The 16,213-nt window shown below is 42.8% G+C and overlaps 1 protein-coding gene across 1 annotated transcript in view; it reads left to right on the forward strand.

Annotated features, from left to right (window-relative positions):
- Nucleotides 1-15,202, forward strand: part of TEKT3 (tektin 3) — a 38,511-nt gene extending 23,309 nt beyond the window's left edge. Inside the window, exons 6-7 of the mRNA XM_004375966.2 lie at nucleotides 2,681-2,835; nucleotides 14,860-15,202. Of these exons, the coding sequence (XP_004376023.1) occupies nucleotides 2,681-2,835; nucleotides 14,860-15,076 (372 nt within the window). The 3' untranslated portion in view covers nucleotides 15,077-15,202. The remainder of the gene's footprint in view (nucleotides 1-2,680; nucleotides 2,836-14,859) is intronic.
- Nucleotides 15,203-16,213: the final 1,011 nt, after the last annotated feature.

A 16,213-nucleotide genomic window follows, 5' to 3' on the forward strand; every position in this document is an offset into this window, starting at 1 on the left:
ATACACCATAAAGCACATGACCTCCTGGCCATACAGAGTAAAAAAAATTAAAAACAGTACAAAGCGTATCATTTATTTTAACCAGGTAACCAGGTGTAAAAATGAAATTGAAATTCATTGGCTTGGGGAACACAAAGAATGCACTATGTAATGAAGTTTCTTAGTATTTAACAGAAACAAAACGTTATTAAAGTTTAATGAGTCATTGTATGTAATTAGAAAGTGGATTTATTATTAGAACATATGGTAGGAATGTTTTCTATTAAATTATCTTGGGCCCTTTTTCTGAAATACAGAACTAAATACAGGAAACGATTTGGTATTTCAAAGTATTTCTAATATTAAAATTTTTAAGTGGTCTAAGTATAAGAGTTTTATAATGACAATGAACTGAAGGATTCAAGCAGAGTTTATATGTTTCAAATAAAGAAGGAGCTCTTCCTTCACTTAGTATTAGTCTTGGCACCCTGGTTATTTCTGTGGATTATGCTGCATATAGTTTACTGTTTCTTGGCCGTGTGGCATCATGTTCCAGGCTGCAGCAGCTTACCTTTCCTTCTCATTGTGTCTTCTTTGGGGAACAAATGTTGTTTGAGCAAGACTGTGTGCTGTATACAGTGAAGGGTAGAGAGAAGTTTAAAATGTAGTTTTTGTTCCCAGAAAGCTTATATTTATGGAGAAGAGACGCATAATATGAAAAGATCATAAACTGTTGATAACACTAGAAAATTACAAATTGTGGTTGCCAAAAAACAAATACAGAATGTATTGTTAGGGTTTAGAGGAAGAAGTGAACCTTATAGGTGGGGTAACATCTTGAACACAGCCTTGGAGGTAGCACATCAGAGGTTGATTTCAGGTCTGTAAAGAGCCCAGTTATGCTGGAATAGATGATCTGTGTCCTGGGAGAGAAGAATGAACAGGTAGGTTAAAGCCAGACTATAGAGGATATTAATGGAAAAGGTGGATTGAGATATATAAATGGCTGAAACACAGGTTTTAGAGGCCTCCTGGATGAGAGAGAGATGCTGGCTAAGAGCTGGGCTAGCAAAGAAGCAGAGTTGCCTGGGAGCTGAGTGATCCTGAAGCTGTTACCTTGGCTATGAGCTGGGCCATTTAGTAGCTGAGGCCTACAGTGCCTGATCGCAGAGAGGCCTAATAGCAGAGAGATACTAAGAGAGTTGAATGTGATGCTACATAGTCTATGAGCTGGGCCAGTTAGAGGCAGAGATCTGATAGCAGAGAGCAGCTAAGAGAGCTGAGCAGGCTGTGACACTGGCTGTGAGCTGGGCCAGTTAGTGGTGGAGAGGCCAATGGAGGAGAGGCCTGATGGCAGAGAGGCCCAATGGCAGGGAGCAGCTGAGAGAGCTGTCCTCGTCGGAAGCTGTCCTGCACTGAAGAAGGGAAGGAAGTGCTCTCCACTTCAGAGATCTTTCCAGACCTTGCCTGTGTGCTTCCTAATCCAGATCCGAAGTTGTTCTTGTTACTTCCAAGTTGATCCTGATCTCAAGTTGTAGTTTGTTACTTCCCTAATAAACCACATAGCTATGAGTATGGTTTGTGAGTTCTGCATGGCCATTGCAATGGATTATCAAATCCTGCAGAGAAGTAGAATGCTGTGGGAGAAGCAGCTGGTGTCAGAAATAATGGAGAAGTGGGAAGGCAGAGATACACCTAACCTCTGCCCCACAGGAACCAGCTTTGTGCTGATCCTGATTCTTATCCTTCACAAATCTAGATAATTCATTATGCTGCATTACAGGAGCTACCAGGAGGTTAGGCAGGCAGAACATGAAGGGAGTGGGCATATGCTATTAGTGGCATATTTTTGGCAGCAAATGTCAGGAGAGGGATTGGAGAGGCCTGAATGAGAGAGTGGTGGTAAAGACATGTGGTTTAAAAAAAAAAGAAAAAATTGATGATACTTGGGCCTGTCTCCAGGTCACAGGAAAAAAGCCAAGGAAGAAGCAGCATAATGTGAAGGGTGTGGAGAGATGGGATTGCTAAGACCAAGCCCCTAGAGTAGATAGGAGAAGGGAGGGCTTTCAGAGTTAGGAGGGGGCTCACTTTACAGAGGAGGAGGAAAAAGAAAGGGGTCCAGGTTTATGCAAATTGGGGAAACCCCTTTAAGAATAAAAAAATAAGAATGCAAAATGGCCAGTTCCCTTCTTTTGTGAGGGTCCCTGAAGCTTAAACTTGGTTAGGAGGAACACATCTCTCTGAGGTTGGTAGAAAGAAAAAGTGGGATGTTAGAAAGGCAAGGGCATATTGATGTGAGAAGGAAAGTAAGGGCCACTCAAACCTCATGGCCTCACTTTTCTCAGAGTTAGTCACAGATGTGTGCTGGGGTGAGGGATGGGGAGAAAGCCCTGATTTGCAGCATTTAACATTTCCATGGTGTAAATATTCCCACTCTGACCAATTCCAAGCTATGGGCATGACATCACTGAACCTGGAAATGGGAATTGGCATGCTCAACCAGCTCTCCAGAGTGGGTGAGAGCCAGCTCCAGCAGACACTGCAGAGTCCCTGGGTACAGGGCTACACATGGAACAAGGTTCTCAGTGACTCGACCACCTCACTGGAGAGGGCAAGGCAGGCGCTGGCACCAAATGGACAGGCAAGAGGGGGAGCAGGTTGTTGCTGCAAGAACTCTGGCATTTGTGTCTCTTCATTCCAGACCCTGCAGGAGATCTTCCAGACTGAGATGACTATTGAATCAATTCAGAAGGCCATCAGGGACAAGACTGCCTTCCTGAAAGTAGCTCAAACCAGGCTGGATGAGCGCACTCGGAGACCCAATATTGAGCTCTGCCGAGACATGGCTCAGTTACGGTAAGGTGGGAGCGTGGCCATTACAGGAGGGGAAGCCTTGGTCTCACCGTGGTACAACCTGCCAGCCTGACTGTGATTCTGGGCAGTTCATAAAGGCTCTTTCTGCCAACACACTGGTAATTTGTAGGGACACTGAGTTGCTATGAGTCGGAAATGACTTGATGGCAATGAGTTTTTTTTTTTTTTTTTAAATTTTATAGTAATGTTCAGCATGTGTGGGCCTTCGTTAGAAGAGTTAATGAACACTTAGCCTCATTCAACAAGGCCAAGGTGGCATTTGAATTTCTTTACATTTCCCTGGAGTCTTTGGAGTTTCCAGAACGCCTCTCTTATAGACAGCAGAGTTCATAAGTTTTACGGACATTTCTCAGTGCTAATGACAGTACAACTAGAGCCAGAGACAGAACACGGGAATTGCTGGGAGATGTACCAGCTACCAGTTGTTGCTGAGTTGATTCCAACTCATGGCGACATTGAAAACTGTGCTCGGTAGGGTTTTCAGCGTCTGATTTTTCCGAAACAGATTCCCAGGCCTTTCTTCTAAGACATCTCTGGATGGACTCGAACTGCCAACCTTTTGGTTAGCAGCCAAGCATGTTAATCGGTTGCACCACCCAGGGACTCCACTGGGAGACTAGTGGGCAGAAAGTGGAGGGAGTGGGCATACGCCACTTGTTGGATATTTTTGGCAGCAAATGTCAGGAGAGGAATTAGACCTGGATGAGAGAGTGGTGGTAAAAACTGAGGATTTGTCAGAAAAGGGATTCGTGGTACCAATTCCACTGGCTGGCCTCTTTCAGCAGTCACTTGCTCTTGTCTGCTTTTGTCACTAGTCTTGTCGTTAAGACCAACCTCACAACCCTGAAGTCCCTGATGCTCTCATGTGGACTCATTTCACTTTGTTCTGTTCTCAGTAGGACTAGAAAGCAGCTGGTGTTCATCAAGCACAGCTCCCACATGTACATGGAGGGAGAAATATGACTCAACAGTTTACCTACTAAACACTGAAAGTATTTTATTATTATTATTTTAACTTTAAAGATTCCTTTCAGGATGGGCTTGTGAGGAATTGGCCAAGATTTTTTTCTCCCCACGTTTTGGCTTCATTTCCAATTTCCCGATACCTGCAGTTTGCCTTTTCTTTCTGGATTTTATCTGAGGTCTTGAAATGTTCCATGCAGAAGTGAATTCCATTTATAGCAACTGGAAGAACAAAGGGGCAGCACTTAAACTTTAAAATCCGTTCTGGTCCAGTGGGAGATGCCACTGGCCTTGTCTTCTACCTGATCCCATGATAGTTGTGAAGGATTTGTCCTAAGGATAAAACTCTTTTGAACACTACCAATGAAGCAAGTAGTGGGTTGAGAAGGTAGATTTCCTGGAACAGAAGGAAAGGGAGATCTTCGTGAGACCAACACTGATTAAAATAATAATAAAATATAATGATCGTGATAATAATGTTATTGTTGTTAGTTGCTATTGAGTCAGCTCTGACTCATGGCAACCTTATGTGTAACAGAATGAAACATTACCCGGTCCTGCGCCATCTTTATGATTGTTGGTATGTTTGAGTTCATTATTGTAATTATTATGTCAATCTATCTTATTGAGGGTTTCCCTCATTTTCGTTAACCCTCTACTTCACATAACATGATGTCCTTTCCTAGCAATTGGTCTTTCCTGACGACATGTTCAAAGTAAGTGAGTCTACAATTACGACAGCCTCCACCAGACTGAGTCCAGCTCAACTAGATGGTGCTCGTCTACCATCATGGACTGCTCTGACAGGGATCACAGTAGAGGATCCTGGACAGAGCTGGAAGAAAATGTAGAACAAAATTCAAACTCACAAAAAAAGACCAGACTTACTGGTCTGATGGAGACTGGAGAAACCCCGAGAGTATGGCCCCCATACTCCCTTTTAACTCAATACTGAAGTCACTCCTGAGGTTCACCCATCCACCAAGGATTAGGCAGGCCTATAGAACAAATGGAAATCCTGGTGGCATATTGGTTAAGAGCTATGGCTGCTAACCAAAAGATCGGCAGTTCGAATCCACCAGGTGCTCCTTGAAAACCCTGTGGGGCAGTTCTCCTCTGTCCTTTAGGGTCGCTATGAGTTGGAATTGACTTGATGGCAATGGTTTTTTTTTTTTTTTTTTTTTTTTTTTTAAATAAAACAAGCAATAATACACATAGCTCAACCATGTATATAAGACTAAATGAGCACACCAGCCCAGGGGCAAGGACAAGAAGGCAGGAGGGGACAGGAAAGCTGGACAAATGAAAATGGGGAACCCAAGGTTGAGAAGGGGAGAGTGTTGACATGTCATGGGGTTGGCAACCAATGTCACAAAAGAATATGTGTATTAATTGTTTAATAAGAAGCTAATGTGTTCTGTAAACCTTCACCTGAAGTACAATTAAAAAAAATAAAAAAGTGAGTTGAGGATTCTCTGTCTTCACTCCTAAGGAAAATTCTGGTTGTATTTCTTATAAGACTGATCTATTCATTCTCTTTTGCAGTCCACGGTATATTCAATATTCTTCGCCGAGACCACAGTTTGGTGTGTCCATTCTTCTTCTGTCTTCCTTTTTGATTATTCAACTTTTGCATGCATATGAGGCAATTGAAAAGAAACATGGCTTGGGTGAGGCTCACCTTAGTCATCAAAGTGACATCTTTGCTTTTTAAAACTTTAAATAGGCCTTTTGCAGCTGATTTGCCCAACGCAACACGTCATTTGATTTCTTGACTGCTGCTTTCATGGATGTTGATTGTTGATCCAAGTAGAATGAAATTGTTGGTGACTTCAATAGGAATAAAACCAAAACCAAACCCATTGCTGTCGAGTCAATTTCGACTCATAGCAATCCTAGGTGCTACCATTTATTGATCTTTTTCTGTGCTGGGCACTCTGCTAAGTACGTTAGAGTATCTCATTCATTATTTTCATTTTACAAATGGGGAAACTGAGGCAAAAGGGAGTTGAGATACTTGGCCCAGGTCACCCCTGGTGCTAAGAAGGAAAGCCTCCATTCTAATTCTTGTCTGTCCCACGGCAGGGCTGTATTCAGCCGGAGCAGCTCTTTGCTTCTGCCTCTGCTGTCTTTTGCACTGTAGGGATGCTTTTACCATTACCCCACTATGCACCTGATCTCATTTGGCCTTCTCAGTGCCCATATGAAATGAGTCAGCAAAGCAGGTACTGTATCTACATCTCTTTCTCATGGTGGACGAAGCTGAGGTCCACCGAGGAGATCATGACTGTCAAACCTTTCACACATATAGCATGTGTGTCATCTTAGTTGGCTGCTAGGAAGCACATGTTAGAATACAGACAAGTGACCTTCATTTCTTGCATTAACTGCATCTGTCCTCGTGGAGCGTCATCCAGGCCATGGTCACAGGGAGCTCACCCTGCTGCAATGTTTTTCAAAGTGGGTTCCTCAGCAGCCTTATTCCCATGGAGCCCATTCTTTAGGATAAGCTGCCTCCATAGAGGTGGTGCCTGAGGTGTTTCTTCATTTCAGAAGACCCTAGCAGTGAGACCACATCCACTTGGCCAGGTAGGCTTGGAAACGAGTTGTGACTTTATGCAAACATTTTCAGGAGAAGCTGAGCTAAAGTTTTATTCCCCAGAAATTTCTGCTGTGTCGTCCAAAGTGGAGATGGAAATGAATCATTCAGACTGCCATTAGGTAAATACAGTGTCACTTTTTAAAAGGATTTTGAGAAGCTGTCTAATATGACTTTGGGAATTATCAAACAATGAGGCATTCATAGCTTGCTCTGAGAAGCTGAAAGATTTTTACTCTTTTTTTCCCCTTTACAGTAGAACAGAATTTGCTTTTCCTTTACTTCCCGTGGACTTCAAAGTATGTCTATTTCCTCAGTTTATTGACTTTAGGACAAAACCTTCTGTGAAGATTTCTAGTTAAAATGTCCTGGCCAAAAATCTGGTCCTGGGGTAACAATAGTGGAATCGAGGAGAATTATTGGAGGAGGGAATTATTTCCTTACTAAACCCATTGTTCTGAAAGATTAAGAAAAAATAACGTTCATAAACCCGCGGGAGTGAAGAATGAGAAAAGTTGCCCTTTTTATTACAAGAATTTTATTTTCAGTTACAATTTTCTAAACAAGTTCTTTTGAAAGTGATTCTAAACATTCTTGGCATCACTGGTGGCAGGCCAAACTAGGCTCAACTTTACCTTAATAATCTTGACACTTTTTTTTTTTAAACTACAGTAGCTTTATTTGTATTTTCAGTTCTGTAATTCTGAAAGAAAAATGAGTGATTTTAGAACAGCTCTCTGCAATCTGCCAAGAAGAAGGAAATTGAGAGCTGAAATGTGACCTCGAAAGAAAACAGATCTTTGTTTGTGATTAATTGAAGGTGACGATGATGACAGTGAGCTTCTAGCAGCTGGGGTGAGGGCAGGGCAGCATCACCTGGCTGTGTCCACACAGCACTGCCAAAACAAGGGTGTCACTGCCTTCAGCCAGACGGTGCATCTGGATTTTTTTATTTTTTTAAACATGGATATTTTAACCTGTGCATTTTCAAAAGTTCCCTCACAGACAAATTTTCCACTAGAATAGAGTCTGGCTGCGAGGAGCAGGGACTCATATATCATCCTGCTCTGTTTCCTCCTTTGGGGTTCGCGGCTTCTTTTGAAGCCAGGGGGAGTGCCCCCAGGTGGAGTGGGAGACGGGCAGGTCCAGGGTGATGTGAAGAGCCTGCCGCCATAAATCCCTTACTAGCCATCTGCAGCAGCCTCCTGAAGATTTGTGTCTTTACCCTGGTATTAAAAAAAAGACTTTCTTTTTAATCCAACTTGATCAGAACAACATAAAAATGTGCTTTAAGATCAGTTCTCAAATTTGCATTCACCATCCTCAGACCAAAAGAAACTTTGGCACTTTGTTTTCATCCCACTCCTCCCGCACTGAAAGTGCCCCTGAGGTGTAAATGGTTAACACACTCGGTGCTAACTGAAAGGTTCAAGGTTTGAGTCCACCCAGAGGCACCTTGGAAGAAAGGCCTAGTGATCTACTGCCGAAAAATCAGCCATGGAAAACCCTATGGAGCACAGTTCTACTCTGACAGCTATGAGTTGGAGTCAGCTTGATGGCAACTGGTTTACCATTGAAAGTAAGAAAACGGTAGAGCTTCCAAGACAAAAGGAGTTGTGGGGTGTGGTATGTGTTCACTCTTGTTGCTTCTCAGAGCCTGCTCAGGGGCCTTGTACCAGTGCTCCTTCTCCTTTGTAGACCTGGCTGTTGCAGGTGGTTGAGAAAAGAGTCCCTTACCCAGGGGATTTCACCAGGAGCTGTCCTGCCTGTGCTTCATGGCGTTGGGTCTGGTTCTTATTGTTGGTAGACCCGTGGACCTGGACCTTTGGGAGGCTTCCTGCCTCCTAAGGCTGCCTCCTTCATCTGGGATGTGGAAGTTTGTCTTCATCTGACAGGTATTTTTTGCCTATGAACTGCGGGGGCATCCTCAAGTGGTGCAAATGGTTAAGTGTTTGATTGCTAACCAGAAGGTTGGGGGTTCAGGTCCACTCAGAGGTACTTTGGAAGAAAGGCCTGGTGATCTACTTCCAAAAAAATCATTAACTGAAAACCCTATGGAGCACAGTTCTACTTTGACCTACATGGGGTTGCCATGAGTCGAAGCTGACTCAGCAGCAACTGGTTTTGGTTTTGGTTTTGTGAACTGCAGGAGGGGCAGTGCATACAGCCACAGGCAAGGTGAACTCAGGTGGATGCTACTTCTGTGGGGTTTGCAGTTCACCAGGCAATTGCAGCACCCTGGGGGCTACAAAAGGGTTGGAGTTCTCAGAACACACAGCATCGGGCAGCTGTCTCGTCCAGGGTTGTTGTTAGCTGTCGTCAGCTTAGCCCCTGACTCATGGTGACCCCATGCACGACCGAAGGAAATGCTGCCTGGTCCTGCGCCATCCCCATGATCAGTTGCAGATTGGACTGTTGTGATCCATAGGTTTTTCATGACTGATTTCCAGAAGCAGATCGTTAGGCCCTTCTTCCTAGTCCATCTTAGTCTGGAAGCATTGCTGAAACCTATTCAGCATCATAGTAACACACAGATGGCTGCCCAGGAGGAGCATTGGCCAGAAACTAAACCCAGCTCTCCCATATGGAAGGAAAGAATTCTGCCACTGAACCACCACTGTCCCCACTAGTCCCAGGGTTAGGGAGGGAATTCGCAAAGGAGTGTCGCTTAACCTGATGTTTGAAGATGGCATAATTGAGCTGGGTGAGGAGTGGGTTCCAAGCAGCCTGGGCTGAGGAAGCAGTATGGGTAGAGGCCCTGGGGTCAGGGGCAGAGCAAGCACATTCTAGGACAGCCCTGCAGAGCAGAGAGTGAAGTGAGAAGTGGTTTGTGCTGAGGCTGTTTGTGAGACAGGAATAACATGACTTTATGATTGAGGACTGCAGAGCATGAGAAACAGGGAGGGATCAAGGATGATTAGAAGGTTCTGGTTTCAGCATCTGCAAGGATGCTGCATCATTGCCTGGGGATAGGAAATCCAGCAGTCTGGGTACTGTGAGGCATCAGCTCCCATACTCCCCCTCAGACCCGGAAGCCCTCAGTCAGCCTCAGAGCTGGGTCAGCCAGGGGCTGGAATGTCAACAAGGAGGTGGTGCCCAGAAGGCGGGGTGTAGTCCAGCTGTCCGAGAGGTTCCAGATGTCTACATTTGATTATTATGCTTTCAGAGTGAAACGTTTCCCCCATTGTGGCGTTGTTAGCCAGGTCGTTTTAGATAACCTCTCTAAAGGTCAGGAGTCCCTGGGTGGTGCAAATGGTTAACACACTCGGTGCTAACTGAAAGGTTGAAGGTTTGAGTCCACCAAGAGGCATCTTGGAAGAAAGCTCTGGCAATCTACTTCTGAAAAATCAGCTACTGAAACCCCGTGGAGCACGGTTCTACTCTGACACACGATGTCACCATGAGTCACAACTGGATGATGATAGATACAGGGTAAAAAATGAGAGTTTGTTTTCTCCCCTCTCCCTCATGCTAGCTCAACAACAGCTAATGATTTGGTCCGTAATTTAGAATTTGTCGTTTAGAAAAAGTAAAGCATTAGGGCTTTGAATAGAAAAAGAATATGTTGCTGTATATGCCATGTTAATATTCTGTGGCTTCTTTATTTGTGGCTGGCACAATACTGAGCACTATGGTAAGGTTGCCAGGTTTTGCAAATTAAAATACAGGATGTCCACTTAAATTTGAATTTTTGATAAACAGTGAGTAATTTCTTAGTATTTAAGTATGTCCTACATATTGCATAGAATACTTAAATAAAAATGCTTATACTAAAAATGTGTTCATTAGTTACCTGAAATTCAAATTTAAAGGGCACCTTGGATATTCCCTGGTGACCCCACACTGTGGAGATTACAAATAGAAACACGATGGGTCCGACCCCAAGGAGCAGCGGGCAGTGTGCTGGGCCTGACTTACCAGGGTCTCTGCTTCTGCCCTTTTCTCTGATCACAGAGACTGAAGGGGGGGGACAGGAAGTGGGACTCACTTCCTTCTGATGCCGCCGAGGCTCCTGGTTTCCGTCTTGGCTTCCTGGATGATTGGCACAGTGCATGAACACATGTGGGCCCTCGGCTACAGAGAGGGCAGCTTATCAATCCTGGGCGCAGTTTTCTCATCTGTAAAACAAGGAAGCCGGTCCTGATGACCTCTGACATTTGTCTTCCAGCTGTGAAATTCTGTAGGGTCATAAAATTTCCTTGGTGTAAAAATTGTCATATGGCCTGGAGATTTTTCTATAGTAACCATATCCTTTTCTGTCTCTAGGGATGTCCACATCTCTGTGTTCATTGTCACTGTTCTCTGTATAATATTGTATTTTAATTAATTTCAAGCCTTTGTAGTCTGCTGATAAATGAACCCCAAAGTAAAGAAAACTTTGTCTTTGTATCACTGGTTAAAATTTGGTGAATAGGAAAGTCCAGACTTACTGGACCAGTAGAGACTGGAGGACTCCCTGAGATACCCTTTAAATCTTGACCCAAAACTATTCCATGAGGTCACTTTATGGCTAAACAGCAGACTGACTCATAAAATAAACAACATCACTGTGAGTAATGTGCTCCTTTAAAAAACCATCCATATGAGACCAAATGGTTAACACTTACTCTAAAGCAAAGATGAGAAGGCAAGGGAGCAGGGAAACTAGATTACTGGAAACAGAAAAACCAGGATGAAAATAATGAGAAAGTTGACACACTGTGTAAAATGTAACCAATGTCATTGAATAAATTGTGTAGAAATTGTTAAACGGGAACCTAATTTGCTGTGCAAACTTACAATGAAAACAGAATAAAATTTTATTAAAAAAATTGATGAATAATTTGGAGTTGTGTCTTCAAGTTACCGGAGTCAGAGGAGCAGCATGGTAACTGGAAACAGTTTATGGGTAATTCTGGTGGCTCAGTGGTTAAGAGCTCGGCTGCTAACCAAAAGGTCAGCAGTTCAAATCTGCCAGCCACTCCTTTGGAAATCCTATGGGGCAGTTCTACTCTGTTCTGTGGGGTCACTAGGAGTTGGAACTGACTCGATGGCAACTTTTTTTTTTGGTATAGGTAGTTCCATGCAAAATTATAAGAAGAGTTAACTAAACTCTATCTACATCAGTTTCCTCATTTGTAAAATGGTGAAGATCATAGTATTTATTTCATGGTGTTGTCATGAAGATTTGATTGTCTGATTATGAAAAGCAATTAGATTAGTATGTATAGGATAAAGCATACAATAAATATAAGTTGCTATTTTATTATTATTATTAATGCTTTATAATTTGTTATAAAAACATCACAAAGTTAAAAATTAAAATTATTAAAAAGCACACAATAAATTATTTGCCGCGGCATAATAGGCAAAGAAAAATCAATATACCTACTACTTAAGAGTTATTTTCAAATAAAGAAGATAAATACTAATAACCCAGTAAAAAAAGGAGAAAAGTCAGGGAGGGACAATTCACAGAGGAAATGCAAAATGATCAAGGGACATTTAGGAAATGCTCACTCATAATCAAAGAAATGCAAATTAAAACAACTAAAACAATGTTGATTAGAGTAATTTGGGATGGAAACGCTAGATTTTTTTCATGAAATGATACCATTTCCCCTTTTTTTCCCCTTCTTTCCAATTTGAATGTTTTTATTTCTTTTTGTTGTTATTGTTTTTTTATTGCATTGGCTAGTATTTCTAGTACAACGCTAGTTAGAAGTGGAGAGAGTGAATGTACTTACATTGTTACCAATCTTAGGGAAAAAGCATTAAGTGTAATGGTTACTGTAGATTTTGTTTATTTTTTTCCCACCACACTTTTTATTTTATTTTTTTTAATTATGCTTTAGGTGAAAGTTTACAGAGCAAATTACTTTCTCATTCAAAAATTTATACACAGATTGTTTTGTGACATTGGTTGCAGTCCCTGCAATGTGTCAGTACTTTCCCCCTTTCCACCCGGAGTCCTCTGTGTCCATTTGTCCAGGCCAGTTTTCCTGTCCCTTCCTGCCTTCTAGTCTTTTCTTTTGGGTAGGAGTTGCCCATTTGATCTTGTATACTCGATTGATCTAAGCAGAATGTTCCTCACCTTGTTATTATTTTTTTCATAGGCCTGTCCAATCTTTGGCTGAAAGGTGAACTTCAGGAGTGGCTTCAGCTCTGAGTTAGAAGTTTGTGCGGGGGCCATAGTCTCAGGGGTTCCTTCAGTCTCTGTCAGACCAGTAAGTCTGGTCTTTTTTTTTGTGAAGTTGAATTTTGTTCTACATTTTTCTCCTGCTCTGTCCAGGCCTCTCTATTGTGACCCCTGTCAGACTGGTCAGTGGTGATAGCTGGATACCATCTAGTTCTTCAGGGCTCAGGTTGGTGGATGCTGGGATTCATGCGATCCATTAGTCCTTTGGACTAATATTTTCCTTGTGTCTTTGGTTTTCTTCATTCTCCTTTGATCCAGATGGGACCAATAGATGTATCTTAGATGGCCGCACACAAGCTTTTAAGATCTCAGACACTACTCACCAAAGTAGGATGTAGAACATTTTCTTTATAAACTCTATTATGCCAATTGACCTAGATGTCCCCCGAGACCATGGTCCCCAGACCTGAACCCCAGTAACGGGGTTCCTCTAGGTGTTTGTATGTGTCTAGGAATCTTCTATGACTGTGCCCCCTTTGTGCTTTATAATATATGTGAATGTATATGCTGCACATACAAATGTGTTTGTAAAAATATCCACAGCCTAACCTATGTATGTATGTGCATACACTCTTATAAGCCCTCCTTACCCTATTTGGCATAAGTGTCTGCCTGTGCATCTGCTTGTAAGTTATTATTTACAAGCATAAGTTATTATGCTTGTGGATAAGGAAATGCAAAATGATCAATAGACACTTAGGAAACTCTCACTCATAATGAAAATCAAAAAACCAAACCTGTTGCTGTTGAATCGATTCCGGCTCATAGAGACCCTATAGGATAGAGTAGAACCGCCCCATATGGTTTCCAAGGAGCACCTGGTGGATTTGAACTGCCGGCCTTTTGGTTAGCAGCCGAGCTCTTAACCACTACACCACCAGGGTGTCTCATAATGAAAGAAGTGCAAATTAAAACGATATTGATTAGAGTAATTTGGGATGGAAATGCTAGGTGTTTTCATGAAATGATACCCGTCCTCCTTGCCATCGTAATGAAAACATCGTAATGTTTTCCATCATCACAGCATGACTGGCGCTGTGGCTTGTTCCACTGTTTACTCTGGAACACCAAGGCAGTGCCTTAGGGCCTTGCGGCAGTGGGTGTGGGTATCCGAAATGGAATGATTTCTAGGAGTGCCCTGTGAACTCTTCCCTCCCGCTCTGCCCCAGTAGGATTGGGCTGAGTTATATGACCTTTAGAGACTCTAGCCACTGAAAAAAGTTTGCTGTCTCCCCTTCTTCCCAGTTATTAACTTCAAAATAAAAACAATTCTCAATGATGAAATAAATGTAAAGAAGCCCAGGTAAGTTTTGATTTTTTTCCTATTTTAAAAAATATCAAATGTTTAAAAGGTTTCTTCCTTTTTAAATGTATTATTTTTAGTTACCATCAAGTTGGCTCTGACTCATGGTGACCCCATGTATAACAGGATGAAATGCTTCCAGGTCCCGTGCCATCCTCATGATCACCAGCATGCTTGAGTCCATTGCTGCCTTCCAACGTAGGGGCTCATCTTCCAGCACTGTTTGGAACAGTTTTCTGTTGTGATTCACAGGGTTTTCACTGGCTAGGCCTTTCTTCCTAGTCAGTCTTGGTCTAGAAGAAGCTCCACTGAAACCTGTCCACCATGGGTGACCCTGCTGATATTTGAAATGCTGGTGGCACAGCTTCCAACATCACAGCAACACGCAAGTGACTACACTACAACAAGCTGACAGGGTGGTGGTTAAAATGTACACATTTACAGATTTAATACAGATGTGTGTGTGTTTGTTTATGTGCTAGTGCTAGTTTGCCTTTTGGATTATGGGGTGTGGTTAATTGGAATGGCTCTGGCAGCAATGTACTAGGGCATGGTACCTGAGGCACACACAAGCATTGTTCCCTTTGCTGTAGGAAGTAGTTCTCCTGGGGGATCCATGTGCCACCCCACACAGCAACCACATCTCAATAGGTATTCAGTAAGTATGCATGCCCTTAATTCAGCTTAAGAGTCACTGGGTGGTGCAAATAGTTAAGAACTCAGCTACTAACCAAAAAGTTGCCAGTTCGAATCCACCCAAAGGTGCCTAGGAAGAAAGGCCAGGCAATCTACATGCAAAATATCAGCCACTGAAAACCCTATGGAGCACGGTTCTACTCTGACACACATGGGGTCACTATGAGTCAGAATTACTCAATGGCAACTGGTTTTTAATTCAGCTAATGACCAACTAGGGGAGTGTGGCCTCTGCTAACCTATCCTGGTTCTTATTCCCTCCTGCAGCCTTGTCAACGAGGTGTATGAGGTGGACGACACCATCCAGACCCTGCAGCAGCGCCTGAAGGACGCGGAAGACACCCTGCAGTCACTGGTGCACACTAAAGCCACCCTGGAGCATGACCTGGCGGTCAAAGCCAATTCCGTTTACATAGACCAGGAGAAGTGCATGGGCATGCGCAAGACCTTCCCCAACACGCTGCGCCTGGTCGGCTTCTGCTAGAGCCCTCCTCCGAGAGTGGCTTGATACACTACTAGGTAACCGTGGAGCAGGAGTGCTGTTGCAGCGTTTTAACCGAGTGCTAACTTACTCACTTATTAAAGGGTTATATTGATAGAAATGTACCAGTCTGCTGTCTTGGGAAGGATTTTGTTTGCATCCAAACCTTAATTCTACTGTTTACTAGGCTTCTGGGCTGTGGGAAGGGTATAAAAATATATAATCAATGTAATAGAAAAAGAAGATTATTTGTATTGTTCTTGTTATTTTCTATGTGTAAATGAATGGGCAGGAAAGGAGGAATGTATTCTCTCTGAGACGACTGGGGCAGGAATCACAGATGGTGGATTCTGAGCTGTGCCTTCAAGGATTCAGACAGAGAATGGGAAAAGTCTGGGTGCATGTAGTTGGGGTAGTTCGAGCAAAAACAGAGATAGAAAATAGAGTCATTTGGAGAAATGGTAAGTAAAGTAGTTTGACTGTGGTGCAGGTTATATATGAAGAAATGCAATGAGTGGTGTGCCTGGAAAAGTAGGTGGGGGCCTTGAACTTCAGCTTTAAGAGTTTGGACATCTTTGCTCAGGGAAATGGATTTTACTGAACTGGAGAGATGGCAGTGGTAACATAGACAGAAGAAATGCAAAATACGACACCAAATCAGCTGGTCTTGGTAACTATGTACATATGGAGTGCGAAGGGATTCAGCATGACTCAGAAGCAAGGAAGCTAGATGCGCCCTGCTTCTAGGACAGCCTGTGGTAGCTCAGGGCTTATTTTTAAAATAACGGTTTTTTTTCTTGATTACAAGTAAAAAAGTATTTGTATGATGCATATTTTGAAAAATAGAAAAAGAGCATAAAGGAAAAACTGAAAATTTGTCAACATTTTATTGTATATTCTTTCAGTCTTTTTGCTATGAATATATATACAACATATATGTGTGTATGTATATAAACCAAACCAAACCTGTTGCCACCGAGTCAATTCTGACTCATAGCAACCCTATAGGACAGAGAAAAACTGCCCCATAGGATTCCCAAGGCTGTAATCTTTATGGAAGCAGACTGTCACATCTTTCTCCTGCGGAGCCGCTGGTGGGTTCAAATTGCCAACCTTTCAGTTATCAGCCAAGCACTTTAA

The sequence above is a fragment of the Trichechus manatus genome, unplaced genomic scaffold (assembly GCF_000243295.1).
Source record: "Trichechus manatus latirostris isolate Lorelei unplaced genomic scaffold, TriManLat1.0 scaffold00040, whole genome shotgun sequence".
Classification (NCBI taxonomy): Eukaryota; Metazoa; Chordata; class Mammalia; order Sirenia; family Trichechidae; genus Trichechus; species Trichechus manatus.